The sequence below is a fragment of the Prionailurus viverrinus genome, chromosome D2, assembly GCF_022837055.1.
Source record: "Prionailurus viverrinus isolate Anna chromosome D2, UM_Priviv_1.0, whole genome shotgun sequence".
Classification (NCBI taxonomy): Eukaryota; Metazoa; Chordata; class Mammalia; order Carnivora; family Felidae; genus Prionailurus; species Prionailurus viverrinus.
Window position 1 is genome coordinate 25,603,566 of NC_062571.1, and position 16,996 is coordinate 25,620,561.

The 16,996-nt window shown below is 37.0% G+C and overlaps 1 protein-coding gene across 5 annotated transcripts in view; it reads right to left on the minus strand.

Moving 5' to 3' along the window:
* The window catches only part of JMJD1C (jumonji domain containing 1C), a 271,367-nt gene extending 258,297 nt beyond the window's left edge, over nucleotides 1–13,070 (minus strand). For 2 of the 5 annotated variants that reach the window (XM_047826344.1, XM_047826343.1), the window contains exon 1: nucleotides 12,674–13,046. In XM_047826344.1, the coding sequence (XP_047682300.1) occupies nucleotides 12,674–12,847 (174 nt within the window). In that variant the 5' untranslated portion in view covers nucleotides 12,848–13,046. Of the gene's footprint in view, nucleotides 1–12,673 lie in introns of all 5 variants that reach the window. The other 3 variants (XM_047826349.1, XM_047826348.1, XM_047826342.1) reach the window with 2 other exon arrangements.
* Nucleotides 13,071–16,996: the final 3,926 nt, after the last annotated feature.

A 16,996-nucleotide genomic window follows, 5' to 3' on the forward strand; every position in this document is an offset into this window, starting at 1 on the left:
AAAATCTGTAAAACTTAAAAAAAAAAAAAAAAAGAAAACCTGAATAGGGAGAGGGATATTCCACGTCATTTGAACTACAGACTCAATAATGGAAAGGTATTCATTCCTCCCAAATTTGTCTATAATAAAATTGTATACAATTCCAAGCAAAATTAAACCATAGTATCTATGCGAGAAAGGGGAAAATGACAATTACAAAACTATTTTTAAATTAAATACAATGGGGCATCTGGGTGGTTCAACGGGTTAAGCGTCCAACTCTTGATTTGGGTTCAGGTCATGATCTCGTGGTTCGTGGATTTGAGCCCCACATTGCGCTCTGTCCTCACAACTGCGAAGCCCGACTGGTATCCTCCTCCCCTACTCAATTCATGAGCACGTGCTCTCTCTCAAAAATAAACATTAAAAAATTTTAAATTAGGGGTGCCTGGGTGGTTCAGTCAGTTAAGCGTCCAACTTCAGCTCAGGTCATGATCTCGCAGTCTGTGCTGACAGCTCAGAGCTGGGAGCCTGCTTCAGATTCTGTGACTCTCTCTCTCTCTCTCTCTCTCTCTCTCTCTCTCTGCCCCTCCCCCACTCACACTCTGTCTCTCTCTCTCAAAAATAAACATTAAAAATTTTTTTTTAATTTTTTTTTAAATTAAACACAATAAAATCTACCATACACAGAACGAAGTGGGTTTTACTCCTGGAATGCAAGGATGATTTGAAATACAAAAATCAATGTAATATATACTATAGTTAAAAAGAAAAAAAAAATGGAAGGAAGGAAAAACCACAAGCTCATTTCAATTGATACAGAAAAAGCATCTGACAAAGTTAAATACCCTTTCATGACAAAAACACTCAACAAACTAGGAATGGAAGAAGAAAACTACCTCAACATAATAAAGGCCATAAATGAACATTCCACAACATCATACTCAACAGTAAAGACTGCAAGTTTTTTCTCTAAGATTAAAAATAAGACAAGGATGCTCACTTTTTGCCACTTCTATTGAGTGTGTTACTGGAGTTGTAGATGGAAAATTAGACAAGAAAAAAAAGACCTCCAAAGTGGAAAGAAGATTATCTGTTTACAGATGACATGATCACATATGTAGAACACTCCTAAGAATTTCACACAAACAAAAAACTGTTAGAATAAAATTCAGAAAAGTTGCAGGATAAAAAATCAGCACATAAAAATCAGCTGCATTTCTATATATTAATAATGAGGAATACAAAAGAGAAATTAAGAAAACAATTCCATTTACAATAGCATCAAAAAGTATAAAATACTAAGAATTAACTAAAGAGGCAAAAGACTTGTACGCTGAAAACTACAAAATACTGCTGAAAAAAAAAATTAAAGACATAATGGAAAGACATTCTGTGTTCACAGATTGGAAAATGTAATACTTTTAAGATATTGACACTACCCAAAAGGATCTATGATTTGATACAATATCAAAATCCCAATGCCATTTTTCTCAGTAACAAAAAAAATCAATCCTAAAAGTCATATGGAACCTCAAGGACTCAATGAGCCAAAGGAATCTTGTAAGAAGAACAAAAGTTGGAGGTCTCATACTTCCTGATTTTAAACTTACTACAAATATAAAGGAATCAAAACAGTGTGGTACTGGAATATAGACACACAGACCAATGGAATAGAATAGAGAACCTGGAAATAAACCCTCACATATACTGTCAAGTGATTTTTTGCCAAGAGTGTCAAGACCACTCAATGAAAAAAGAACAGTCTTTTCAACAAATAGTGCTGGGAAAACCATACCACATTCAGAAGAATGAAGTTGGATCCTTGTCTTACACTATATATATATATATATATATATATATATATATAGTATATATACTATATATATATATACACACACACACACACACATATACACACACACATATATATATATATATATATATATATATATATATATATCTCAAAGAACTAAACACAAGAATTAAAACTATAATAGATGGGGTCCCTGGGTAGCTCAATCAGTTAAGTGTCCAACTTTGGCTCAGGTCATGATCTCACTCACAGTTCCTGAGTTTGAGCCCTATGTTGGTCTCTGTGCTGACAATGCAAACCCTGGGGCCTGCTTCGAGAGTTCTGTGTCTCCATCTCTTTCTGCCCCTCCCCTGCTCACTCCCTTTCTCTCAAAAATAAACATTTGGGGCACCTGGGTGGCTCAGTCGGTTGAACATCCGACTTCAGCTCAGGTCATGATCTCACTGTCGGTGAGTTCAAGCCCTGTGTCAGGCTCTGTGCTGACAGCTGGGAGCCTGGAGCCTATTTCAGATTCTGTGTCTCCCTCTCTCTCTGCCCCTCCCCCATTCATGCTCGCTCTCTCTCTCTCTCTCTCTCTCTCTCTCTGTGTCAAAAATAAATAAACATTAAAAAAATAAAAATAAATAAACATTAAAAAAAAACTATAAAGAAAACATTAGCACAGGGCACCTGGATGGCTCAGTCGGTTGAGCATCCAACTCTTGATTTCAGGTGAGGTCGTGATCTCATGGGTTAGTAAGTTCAAACCCCATGTCAGGCTCAGTGCTGACACTACAGAGTCTGCTTGGAATTCTTTCTCTCTCCCTTGCTCTCCTTCCCCCACTTATGTGTGTTGACTCTCTAAATAAATAAATAAATTACAATACACTTAAAAAAAAAGAAAGAAAGAAAGAAAAACCACACACAAAAGTTTCACAGCATAGGATCTGGCAGTGACTTCTTGGATATGAGGCCAGAATCAGACAACAAGAGAAAAAAGATAAACTGGACTACATCAAAATTTAAACCTTTTGTGTAAGACTACAAAAAAGAAACCCACAGAATGAGAGAAAATAATTGCAAATCATCTTTCTGAGAAAGCATTAATATCCACAATACATAAGGAGCTCCACAACAAAGCAAAATAACCTAATCCAAAAATGAGCAAAAAATCGAACATTCTCCAAAGAAGATATACAAATAGCCATAAGCACCTGAAAAGGTGCTCAACATCACTAATCATTAAGGAAATGCCGATCAAAACCATAATAATATACCACTTTATGCCCATTAGGATAGCTATTTAAATACACACAAAACAGCTCAGAAAAGAGCAAGTGCTGACTAGGATGCTGAGAAATTGGAATTCACATGCATTGCTGGAGGTAATGTAAAAATGGTGCAGCTGCTGACGAAAATACTATGGTGGTTCCTCACAGCACTACACATAGAATCACCATATGATCCAGCAACACCTCTTCTGAATTGAACAAGCATGGATTTGAACAAGTATCTATACACCAATGTTCAGAGCAGCATTTTTCACAATAGCCAAAAGGTGTAACTTGAGTTGTTAAATGTCCATCAATAGATAAGTGGATAAGAAAAAGGAGTATGTACATGCAAGAAAATATTATTCAGTCATAAAAATGAATGACGTTATGATTCTTGCTAAAACAGGGATGAACCTTAAAAACATTATACTAAGTTAAATAAATATTAGGTTCTTCTCCAGGTTCCCCTGATCACTAAAACATTACAGACCTGGACCTCATTAATCTCTTGCAGAAATATCATCATCAAGTGCCACTTTATAATTATACCTTTGATCCTTAATTACTAAAAAAAAGAGCTCTTTATTTGCTATAATAATATTCATTGTCTTTAACAAAACTTGTATGCTACTTAATTCTCCTGTATAAGTTACCAGTTTCAGAATTGTTTGTGAGGAAAAGTTTCTCTTTAAAAATAGCATACTTTCTTTTCCCTGGTAAAAGAACGGCATAACCTAATTTTTTTGACCTGAAAGTCATTATTAAATAAAAATGATAAAATCAAAGCTGTTCTAATTGAAAGGCTTGAGGACCAAAATTCAGCACCTTTCAGTTTCCTCCTTTTCTCCTGCACCATCTGGCCATTCACTTTTCCAACAGACAGCAGAAAGCAATCCAAAAAGCCAGTAAGCAAGGCTTAGTGAAAATTGCTTTGAAAACCAATGCTATCAAGGAAAATCAATTCTCATTTTGGCTCTGAAAGCTAAGAAATTCAGAAGCAAACTTTATGCAATATTATGTTAGCCCTCTTTATAAGCAAATCTATACCTTTTTCCTTTTTTGCAGCTTTAACTTTATATTTCAAGGGGAATTAATCCTTATTTCCATAAAAATGTATGTGTGTTTCTATGGGGCGCCTGGGTGGCGCAGTCGGTTAAGCTTCCGACTTCAGCCAGGTCACGATCTCGCGGTCCGTGAGTTCGAGCCCCGCGTCGGGCTCTGGGCTGATGGCTCAGAGCCTGGAGCCTGTTTCCGATTCTGTGTCTCCCTCTCTCTCTGCCCCTCCCCCGTTCATGCTCTGTCTCTCTCTGTCCCAAAAATAAATAAACGTTGAAAAAAAAATTAAAAAAAAAAATGTATGTGTGTTTCTAGATTTCAAAACCATTATGGAAAGATGGGACACACATAGTCTATGTTCATATTCATTATTTATTCCTTTATTCATATGAACAATGTAAAATGTTTTCCCTTAAAACATTCACTTTTGTAGTAATACATGATAAGAGATTTTGAAAGTTAAGGCAATTACACATTTAAGGGAAAAAGGGAAACATTTTAAAATATGATCTACAAATTTTCATCAATGTGACTCTGAAAAAGAAAGACAGACTAAATTAATAGTGGTGCCATATAACATATTGGAACACTTTATCAACTTCAAATTGTCTCGAAATTAAATATCTTACCAAGTACTTACATTGCCTTGATGTAAAGATTCAATCTAAGCAATGACAATTTAGGGAGGAAATAAATTCTATATTCAATATATATAAATTCATTTTACATTAAATGGCAATGCATAACTTTATCCACACATTGCCATACTACTTCTTTCTCTGACATTCCTCTGAGCCTAAAGATGTTTTCTGAATCATACTTAAACTCATAATTTTGACAGATGGATCAGATGTTTCAGCTCGTAAGTGACAGTCTTTCACAACACATGAATTAGTCACACAGACCTCTTCTAGCTTTGAAAAATTCTAAAATCTATTCTAGGAATAGTGAGTTTCTACTGCATGTTCTACTGTTTTTATATTCTCTGGCATGTGACAGGAAATCTTCTACATTTAAAATACATAATGTTCACAGCAATATAGCAACATAGCAAATACTAGAAGACATCTGAAATGATGATGAAGAAGCCAAATTCAACTAAAACTTTTAAGCACCTGCCATTATACCAATGTAAATAATTCTAACTAAGGAAACAGTTAGATGAACAGGCATCTTCATTACAAGTTTTCAAGGGTTATAATTAAACCCATTCAAGGGGTTAGTAAAATTAAAACTTTTCATAATAATACTTAGACATTATTTGCCTTTTCCACTTTTATTCTCTCATCAGTGTACAAGCAATTTTTTCCAGGCTACATGTAGCATAATAGCACTGTTCTGATAGGTAATGGAATATCTATTTCTATGTCCTAACTTCTGAATTTAATTTTTAATACAGTAAATGTCAACAGATATAACACACAAAAACCAAAACTCTATGGGATTCTTAATAATTTTTAAGAGTTTAAAGGGATACTAAGACTGAAAAGTTCTACAACAAGTTCACACACTTTGCAGTTAGACTACTACCAGTATATCATCACTTAATATTCTTTTTTCTTTTTCTTTTAAAGAGAGAGAAAGAGAGCGGGGCGGGGGGGGGGGGGGAGGGGGAGGGGCAAAGGGAGAAAGAGAGAGAATCTTAAGCAGGCTCCATGCTTAGCATGGAGCCCAAGGTAGGGTTCGGTTCCACAACCCTGGGATCATGACCTGAGCTGAAATCAAGAGTCAGACGGTCAACCGACTGAGTCACCAGAATCTCATTTGATATTCCTGACGAGTGATAAGTCACTTTTGACATGAACTACAAACTGTGCCTTAATTTCAAAAACATTAAAATGTGGAAAATGTATATCTTAAAATAAAAGAAAAGTAGTACTTCCAAGTTCATGAATACTGTGTAACAAATTGGATTCTTTAAAAAACAAATGGAATAACTAGTAACACTTTATGTATAATTTGATTAGGAGTCTATTTTCTCATTTGATTCAGCTCATGCAATACCAAAGTAATACCAATTTTAATAAAAAAAGAATATGCCTATCAGTTTGACATGAGAATCTTTACCAGCAAATGAAATTTGAAAGTAAACATGAAATACATTTTATCATTTCATAAATAGTTGGTTATTAAATTTTTTAATTGCAATAAAAGACTTTTACTAAATACCACAACAGTTTGCATAAGGGATTAGAGAATTTTAAATTTCAAAAGATAGGGGACAAGACTGAGGAGGTATAAACACTAGGGTAATGGAGTTTGGACTTTATTGGAAGAGCAAAAGAAAAACTACTTAAGTAAGCTAATGGGAAACTCAGTCTGATAATCTGTCCACAGTGCGTAGAACACACTGGAAAAGGAAGAAACTTGAAAGTGAAAAGATCACTTACTATATGCATAAGGCAGTGAAAGTTGTAGCCTTTGGCAGTACAGATTGAAAAAACAGAGGGAACAAGTAGGGAGAACAGATTGCAATTTGAAGGAAGAAATTTGCAGAACTCATACCTACATTCTAAGTGGAAAGGTGAAAGTAAATGACAGTTTTAAAGCCAGTATGAGACTACTTTAAGGTAAGTCTCAAAAGGGGCACTCGTTCCACATGAAGATAATGAACACTAGACATTATATCATACTCAAAGGTGGGACATTCATGTAAAGACATCAAAGAAGAAGGCAGAAATGGTGGATTCAAATTGAACTCCAATGCTTAAGCTGCAGGCAGACCTGTGAGTCATGATGCAAAGACGTAGCAATAAGTTCTCTAAAGAGAACACGAGTTAACAAACAAAACAAGACAGAAGAAAACAGTAATCAAAGAACTGAATCTCTACTACTATATTAAGAAGATGGAAGAAACTAGTCAAAAAAGGAGGAAGTCCCAAAAGGACTTGAATAATGGGGCTATAAAAATTAAAAAAGAGCAAAGGTTCAGGGAGATCTTATTAAGATTTTATTTTTAAGTAATCTCTACACCCAAAGAGGGGCTCAAACCCACAACCCAAAATCAAGACTCACATGCACCGTCGACAGAGCCAGCCAGGCACCCCAGGAAAAACATTTATCATAGCAATAGAAGAGGCCTGTGTTTTGTTGTTGTTTTTACTTTGAAAGTCTGTGAATTACTAATCATTTAAAGAAGTAATTTTTCACTCCTTTTAATCAATTTGAACTATAGACTATTTTCATCAAAAAATCAAATATAAGCTGATAAAACATTCCAAGTGTATGAGAAAATATTATTGAATTATTTCCATATTATTGAAAATATTATTGAATTAATTATTGAACAATTATACAATTATTATTGTAACTTTGGGATATTTATTCTACTGCAATTTCTACAATCATAAAAATTCAAATCTTACAAACTCATCTTGACCATCCAAAAGAAATACTAGGGTCACTTGGGTGGGTCAATCACTTAAGCATCTGACTCTTGATTTTGGCTCAGGTCATGATCTCAGTTTGTGAGATCAAGCCCCCAACAGTTCAAGCCCCACAACAGCACAGAGCCTATTTGGAATTCTGCATCCCACCCCACCCCCCACCCTCTGCCCCACTCCCTCCCCTGCTTGCATGTGCGCATTCTCTCTCTCTCTCTCTCTCTCAAAATAAACTTTAAAAAATCCTCAACAGAAATCACATTATTTTAACACAAAATCACACTATCTTATAACAGAAGATTTGTGGTCCATGTAATGTAACACAAAAAGTGTATCATAATGAAAACTTCCATTGACTCAGAATTAAGTGCTTTTGGGAGGAATCTGAAATTTATTTCTGCTTAATAAACATTTTATTCCAGGACATTCCAGGTAAAAACTATTAATATCATAATTCTGGAATTACAGAATAGAAAAAACTCTGAATCTAGACAAATTTTTTTTAATGTTTTTTATTTATTTTTGAGAGAGAGAGAGAGAGATGGAGCATGAGCAGGGGAGGGGCAGAGACAGAGAGGGAGACCCAGAATCGTAAGCAGGCTCCAGGCTCCCAGCTGTCAGCACAGAGCCCGATGTGGGGCTTGAACCCACAGACTGTGAGATCATGACCTGAGCTGAAGTCAGATGCTCAACTGACTGAGCCACCCAGGAGCCCCTAGACTAATTTCATTCACTCACTGGATAAATGAGAAAACTGACAACCAAACTGTAAATCAAGTGAAACGTATAAACTATACATCCAGTACTTTGGAGAAATATTTCAATGAAACCTAAGATCTTCTACATGTTCAGTTACATGGATTTATTTATACATACTTACAAGCAATTCCTATCTCTTCAAACTAATTTCAAAAGATGTTCTATTAAGACCTATTTTGTCGGGCTGTTTTGAACAAATACAGATGAAATACTGTACCCGAAATTTGTAATGTATTAAGAAATATGTAATCCAAAACTTTTATTAATTCTAAAGGGGTCTGCCACCAATCAATCCCGAAAGTCAGATTCTACTGTATTCATACTTTTTATTAAAAGGTTTAAGCATTTATCTACCCTGCTCAATTTCAATAAATGAATTCCTACATGACTCCCAGTCCCAAATGGTTGAGAAATGGGGACTAGACTGTTATATCTCAGAATTTTAAGCCCTGTGTCCAACAGTGAAAGGATAACAAGCTGTTTTCTACTTATTAATCACTTATTCCATTATTAAATCAATAGGTTCTACATTATAAAATAAAGATTTTCATCAATGGTTTACTAGAATACTTTTATAAAATAGCTAGAATATAAAATTTTCTACATGAAAAGATTCCATCCAATTAAATAATTTCAAAGAATGTTTCAACATTTTGAAACTTTTAAATATTTTAGTAAGCATCTTAAAGGGCAAATTATGTAATTCTTAAAGATTTAGCAGATTAAGAATTTTTTATCAAATAAAATGTAAGTTTGTTAAAAATCTACACTGAAGAGACACCTGTGTGGCTCAGTCTGTTAGCATCCAGCTCTTGATTTTGGCTCAGGTCATGATCTCACAGTTTGTGGGTTCAAGCCCTGCATTGGGCTCTGCTCTGATTGTACAGATCCTGCTTGGGATTCTCTCTCTGCCCCTCCCCTGCTCTCTCTCTCGCTCTCTCTCTCTCTCTTGCTCTCTCTCTCTCTCTTTCTGAGCATAAATAAATAAACTCAAAAAAAAAAAATCTACACTGAAAACAACTGTTTACCTGAACATCAGGCAGAAATAGAATCATGTCAAATTGAAACAAATGAAACTAGTAATGTTTGTTATCACTAAATCACCATTAAAAAACATCAATATTAATTTTTAAATAACAATCCTTTATCCCAAACCCTTCCAACTAGATGGATTTTAGAATTCAAAATTTTATAAAGTTAACTAGGGCATATATAGTGATAGCTAAATAGTGACACACTGCCGTCCATATGTCATATGTACATTACATGTAAAAGTATGTATGTTGTACATAAACCTGTTGAGTTTAGAGAAGCATCCTAAAATTAAGCACATTAACATTTCTCTTACAAAATAAGAATATTCAGTTCATATTAGGTTTTACTTTTTAAAAAGTTCATTTGGTCAGGTTTTCCTGATGAATCATTACAAAAATTTTGTTGGTACAAAACTACAGTATTTGAATTTCAGAACTGTGGATAAAGAATAGTGTTCCTATAGGTATTTATCTGGCCAACAAGAAACATACCACATTTATGGTATATAGCCTAAAAAATAAAGGTTAATTTCTTGTTAATTTCTGAAATATTAATAATACCTCCTTCCTGAAATTTCTTTGTAACTACAAGGGGTTTATAGCATACTGCCTGACATAAATATTCAAATGTTATTTCTTATTTTTCATTATTTAGGAACCTAGATATCTGTGTAGCTTACATACATTTAAACCAATTTTTCAAAGCTTTGAAGACATGAAGACACAAAGCAGAATGTATCATCATTTCAGAAAATCATCACTGAAGTATGACAAAAGTCTGAATGTCTCAATATCAAATAGCAAACAAAGCAAGAATGTCATGAAAATACTTCTTATATGTGCTTTCCAAAAAAATGGAATAGAATATTACCATGTATATCAATCAGTTAAAATGCTTTTAGTTCCACAGAAAAAAACAACAGAAAGAGACAAAATAAAATGTACTCTCCCAAAATGAAAAATCCCATACATGAAAAATCCAACAGTAGTATTTGGGCTTTAGAAAACAATTTGATCTGTTTGTCAGTTTTGCCCTCAAACTGGTTGACCTTAAAGCAGGGAAATGGCTGTAGCAATTTCAGCGTCATACCCACACACCACTATACTTGATTTCATTCTGATTGGACCTAATTAGTTAAGGCCTGCAACCATCAGTGTAGCCAGAGGAGTTTAACTGCCTGATTATCTAAGGAATACCACGGCCCATAGTTTAGCCAAACCACACAATAGATAATGGATATTGCAGAAATAACCACCAAGGTACACAATGTCACAAAACAAAAACAAACAAAAAAAAAAAATCCAAAAACAACAACAAAAAAAGAGACACTCAAAATTAATAAATAGTAATAGGTAATTGATCCCCATCATTCATACATTTTTTTTTATTTTTTTAAGTTTCTTTAGTTATTTTGAGAGAGACAGAGACAGCATGAGCAGGGGAGGGGCAGAGAGAGGGAGAGAGAGAATCCCAAGCAGGGTCTGTGCTGTCAGCACAGAGCCCAATGTAGGGCTCAAATTCATGAACTATGGGGTCATGACCTGAGCTGAAACCAAGAGCCTGATGCTTAACCAGCTGAGCCACCCAGGTGCCTCTATTTCTCATTTTTAAATACCCAGCTTAATACCTGGCCTTTTACAAACGTGATTATTTGTAAATCCATTCTTTGTAACATTTAAATTTCCATATAAGAAGGTTTTTAGTATATTTAACTTTGACGACTTGACTGTCATGAATGATATTCATAATTTAAAACTATATTTCCTAATTTTCATGCATCTACTTAAACAAAATACTGTGGAAAACAAAATATTATTCCAGGTTTGCTGTGAAATAATTTTAAAATGCTAAACCATAATCCAACTAGCTTCCACATAAAAACCAAATCATATCACAGTTAAGAGGAGGAAAAATAAATTTAGCATCTGCCTTTTACACACACAAAAGTTACTGAATAGACACAATCTGTAGAATCACTAAGATCAGAAATTTTAAAGATTCTTTTTCTTCTTTCCAATGAGAATAACCAAAATCTTCAAAATTACCATTATCCTGCTTATTTCCTATTAGAAACACCTATTGGCAAAACAAACCTATTTTGTAAAATCAAGTCAACATTAATACATGCCCTATAAAACCGAACCATTGACTACAGTCATTAAACAGTGGTTTACAAAAACACAGACCAATGTAAATATTAAAATAGGTATGCACATGTATAGAGAGATATTAAAGTGAATTTGGAAATGTAAATTCGAAGATATACAAATGGAAAAATATTACCGTTTGAAGTTATCAATAAAAAATTAAATACCGCAGGACACTACCAATAAATTTCATGGATTATGCAGTCGTAAATCAACCCCGCAAAGACTAGTCAGTCAATGCCTAGCCTCTACTCCGCCCCTTACCTCCAACCTGTCCCCAAGTGAAAACGTGCTTGGAACACTAACACAGCATATCCCGTCTTGAAACGGTGTACATTCCTACACTACTGAAAGAAAATATTGGCAGGATCATTTGAAAGGAAAAGAAAGAAAGCCAAGCAAAGGACACTTCAGGTTCGGCAGGGAGTAGCATTTTAATTTATAATATTCCTTTATTTAAAATCGTAGAAAACCCAGGATGTCTTTTAAAGCACTATTCACTTTCTAAAAAACCACAACACTATGGAAAAAAAAAAAAACACAAATGAAAACAAGGGGTGGGTTAATTTCTATAACCCGTCAAATCAAAAATTTTCATTTTCATCGTTTCCAGTTAGAAATCCAAGCATCTGTATAAAGAGGTTGTATCAAGACGTCGCCACTACACAGCGTTTGCCTCAAAAACATACACAATCCCAGGACTGCCGGAAAAACCAAAGATCTGTCTTCCTCCTTTTCTCCCTCCCCTTCAGCAACCTTACTGCCTAAGTTTTAAGTCTCCAACCTCTGCACTACTAAGACTTTTGCAAGGAAAGAGATGCTGGTGAAGATGGCCCCCTACCGCCATGAGTGGTCTTGTGTTCTGTCCGCCACCCCCACCTGCCCCGGCGGCTCCGGCTCACAGCCCCGCCTTCGGTAAGGTCTCCCCGGCGGCCACCGCGGGCCGTGACCCCCCCCCCGCCCCCCTCCCAGACAGCAGCCAAGGGACCCGGCGGGGCGTGGGCAGGAGCCCGGGTCTCCCGCTCCGGACACTGGACAACACACCACTCCCAAGGGGGAGCCACTTGCGAAGAGAGACCCCGGCAGGGGATGACGGCTAAGCGGCTGACTGCTCCAAAGAGGGGCGTGACCGCCAGCCTGCTGGGAGGCGCAAGGTACGAGAGGTAACCCCACAAGGTGCTGCTGCCGCCAGGGACCAGTGGTGCAGGCGTGGACGAGGAGGCTGAGGGACACTCGCTCTCTTACCGCCAGGTCCGGGTTTCGGCTGTCCCTGTGTGACACAGCTCGGATGACCCCTGCTCGCCAGCCCCGCCAACAGCGTCCACTCTCCCCGTGCTCTGGCCGAGCCTCTTCGCCGACCGCCACGCACAAGAACCGCTTCCCCACCAGTTCCAGCCGCGTCTCCACCGCCATAGCCATCACTGCCGAAGCGGCTGCTGCCTCCTCCACTGCGAGGTAATCGGTGAAACCCCGATCCTACCGGCCGCCCATGCTGAGGAGGAGAGAGGACTGGGGGACCGCGGCAGCCCCGCGAGCAAGCGAGCGTCGATTCGGGGGCGCACCGGACGCTCTGCCCAGAAGGGCACAGCGACCTCGGTCTGTGGCAGTCCTCAACACTCCCCTGGACTCCCGACTCCCGACTCGCAGCCTCTGACTGTAGTCGCGCGCGCACGCGCGCACACACACGCGCATACACGCGCGCGCGCACACACACGCACACACAAACTGACAGAAATCCCCACACCAGCCGCCGTCAGGAAGCCCCGGTCACTGCCGCCACCTCGTCGTGGACAGCACTACTCCGCCTCCCCCTCCACTCGCAGGCTGCGAGCGCCGCGTCTCCTTCCGCCGGCGCGGGCAGGGAGCCGCGGGAGAGGGTCGGAGGAACAACCCCACTCGGAAAGTAGTGCCCCACGACGCTGCCGCGCGGAGGCCGCGAGACGAGCCAGTCTGAGAAGTGAAGAGAGCGGAGGTAGAAAGAATGCTCCCCTTCCGTGGCACTAGGAAGAACGTTTGAGGTTCACCTCTCTAATAGCCGCTCCCGCAGAATGGAGGGGGTAGGTGACCCAAAAGTGAGGCGTGCCGGTTCCACTCTGGGTCACAAAATAAACCCCAGGTTAAATGCCCGCATCGCCAGAGCGCTGTTTTTCGGAACGCATGCCGCCTGCTGCCTGAGTTAGCTCGAATTTCGCCCGAAACAGCAGTCCGGTAGTGACAGCGGCAAAGCAGAGCAACACTTTCCACTGAAAACAGTCACTGCAGAACAGTCCACAATTCTAAACAAAAAATTAAGAAAACACTGTCATCCTTTCATCCTTCCCGTCTGCAACGACACTAATTACATGTTTGAACTATTCAGAGATTTACACCTCGCTACAGCTTTGTTGTAAGAATGCCAAACGCCCCATGGAGGGCTTCTGTCACTGCCCCTAATATTTACAGTCTCTGTGCCAATTTGAGTCCTTTCAGTACCAGCACATACCTCAAACTCACTAGTCATACAATAAAAACTGGGAAAGGCTCCGGATTCAGTTATTAGAAAATACTGTGGAAAGAAAAGGTTTTTAGCCAATCACAATTCAGGAAAATATATTATGTTTACTTCCCGTCCAATCACAAGACTTTGTAACCTATACACACAAAGATCTCAAACTTGGAATAATTACTCCTTCTTTGATCCAATCCTCGAGTTCTTCTAAATCAAACGTATCTTATACATGTCAGCGAGCAGTTCGATTTCAGACATACATCTTGAGAACTACAGACTAAGATTTCTAAAATCTCAACTTGAATTAAGGAGCCTGTAAAATAATCTGGTGAAAATTACCTAACATGGCAGGAAAAAAGAGTTAAGATCACATTCAGATACCAAATTATCAATGATCTGCTTTGGCATCTTGGGCACCACACAACTGTTCCAATGGAAATTGCTTGCTTCCCAATCTCACTTTCTAGGAGCAAGTGAGAAAATATAAATAGTCACTTAAGAGATGAAAATAACATTCTTATTACATAAATCCCACTCACTAAATTATGTAGTTGGAGTACTGATTGTCAGGTTGCCTTACATAAAACTGCCACCTGATTTCATTTTTATAGGCAAATTTCTAAATGGACTCCTAAGAACCCTCATTACATATTGAGTGCTATCCTTTTAAGTACTCTGAAAAACATGTAAATCCACCAAATCAATCAAAGGATTTCAAGTGCAGAAGGCCCTATGTTTCATAACCTTTTCAATCAAATGTCTTATATTCCCAGTACTACATTCCAAATAGTATTCTATGAAGTCCCTGACTCTGGCCAGTGTCTATGGTTTATAAGAAAAAAGATCACGAATTTGTGGATATTCTGCTTTTTGAGAAGACTGAAGTGTATATATTTTTTAACATAGAATAAAAAGGCCTTAAAGGATTTTTTGTTTGCTTGCTGGCATTTTTTGCTTTGTTTCAGGTAGTGTTGATACGGTTTTGCAAGCAACTTGTAACTGTAAGTAATATGGAATTAAAATAAATTTTAAAGTCAGATTTGAAACCTCAGAATTTTGTTACTTTACACACTTTACTTTTATAAAGATCCTCAGAAAAAATGCATTAGTCAGTTTTACTTAAAGTGATAGTACCTCTCACTATATAGGTAAAGAATGACACAGAAGTGTTTAAAATGACTAGGTTTACTTAGAAAAGCTCAAAAATCAAAAATATAAACTTGATCTTCTACTTTTTCCATCCCCCCATGTAATGTTTACATTAAATAAACCCACCCCCCTCAATTCAAGCAAACCTCATACATCAAATATTTTTATATAAAAGATACATTGCAAAATTACTTTGGTCTTTTTTTGTTTTGTTTTAAAGTTTATTCATTTTCAGAGAAAGAGAGAGAGAGAAAGAGAGAGAGCATGCAAACAGGGGAGGGGGCAGAGAGAAAGGAGGAGAGAGAAAGAATCTCAAGTAGACTCCCCGCTGTCAGCACAGAGCCCTACGTGGGGCTCGAACTCACAAAACGGGAGATCATGACCTGAGTTGAAATCAAGAGTTAGATGCTTAACCACCTGAACCACCCAGGTGCCCCAAGATTATTTTGTTTTTTAAAAAACCATAAAAATTTATTTATAAAAACTATTTCTTTTATTTTTTTAAAAGCTGACTTATAAAGGAAGGAAATATATTCATTGCAATGATAAGGGTCATAATTACCCACTTAATTATCAATAATTAGTAGTTCATGAAGCTTAGTTTCAGTAAGCAAATAGCCTACCAGCTATACATTTTTCACTTTTTGATTTGGTGCAATTATAGAAAAGGCCAATTATCTGCTCTCCTAAATACCAGTATTCTGTGTCACTATAAGTGACAACAAAAAAAACACAGAGAGAAAAAATTGAGTGCATGAATCTTATAATAATATTTACTATTTATGGAACACTTACACTATGTGTCAGACATTATGCTAAGTACTTTACATCTATAATCATACTTTATTTTAAAGATGAAGGAAATGAGGTTTAGAGAAGTTTAGTTACTCATCTAAGCATACACGTAAGGATGCTTACAAAACTAGGCCTTACGATTCCAAAGCACCCTGCATTATGCTAAATTGTCACTTAAAAGAAACATGAAGGTCAGTCAACAAATTGCTACCTCCTTATTAACACAAGTTATTCATAACTTATTTACTTACTTAGCACTTGTTATGTGTCTCACACCGTGCAAGTTTTGGAGATAGGTCCTGTGTCCCTGAGAAGCTCATAGTGTATGTGGAAAAACAGACAATAGAAATGCTTCAGTTTGTTTATTTAAGGAAGCATCAATAGAATGGCATACAAGATAAGTTTAGTGTATTTTAACAAATAATTTTCAAATCTATTATAACTTAGAGGCTTTTATTAATTGTCAAATGTAAAGACTGGATTGAATTATGGGGTCGCTGACTTTATACACAAGCCCATCTACGAACTGTGAAAGTCAATTATTACGATGAAGGAAGCCAGGGTAACGTGTTTAATAAAGTACTTCTTCTACATAATTAATAAATGAATAAATAAATAAATAAATCTAAAAATAAAAAATAAGAATAAAAAAATAAAATGAAGGAATCCAAGAATTACAACTGAATTACACAAGTGGAAGACCAAGAACAGAATGGAAATAAATTTATGTTACTGTGGTTATTATTAAACCTTAAATAATTTCCATTTAAGTATTTCCCTAAGCACTTAAACTGAATTCCTTGATCATATTTATGTTAATGAAAATATAACTCAAATGTCACTTCCTAAAGAAAGCCATCTCTGATTCCCAGACTAGGTCGAATCCCCGCCCCCCCCCCCCCCCCCCGCAAACTATGGATTTTCAAAACATTCCCTATTTGTCTTAGTACTTTCCACAACTGCACTTATACCATTAATTGTATAATTGATTGTTTTATATCTGTGTCTCTTGATAGGATATAAGCTCCAATAAGGGCAAGCACAATGTATCTTTTTCCTAACTATACCCCCAGTATCAACTAAACTTTGTGCAGAGTAGATACTCAGTAAACGCTATCAAATCAAGTAATGAATAT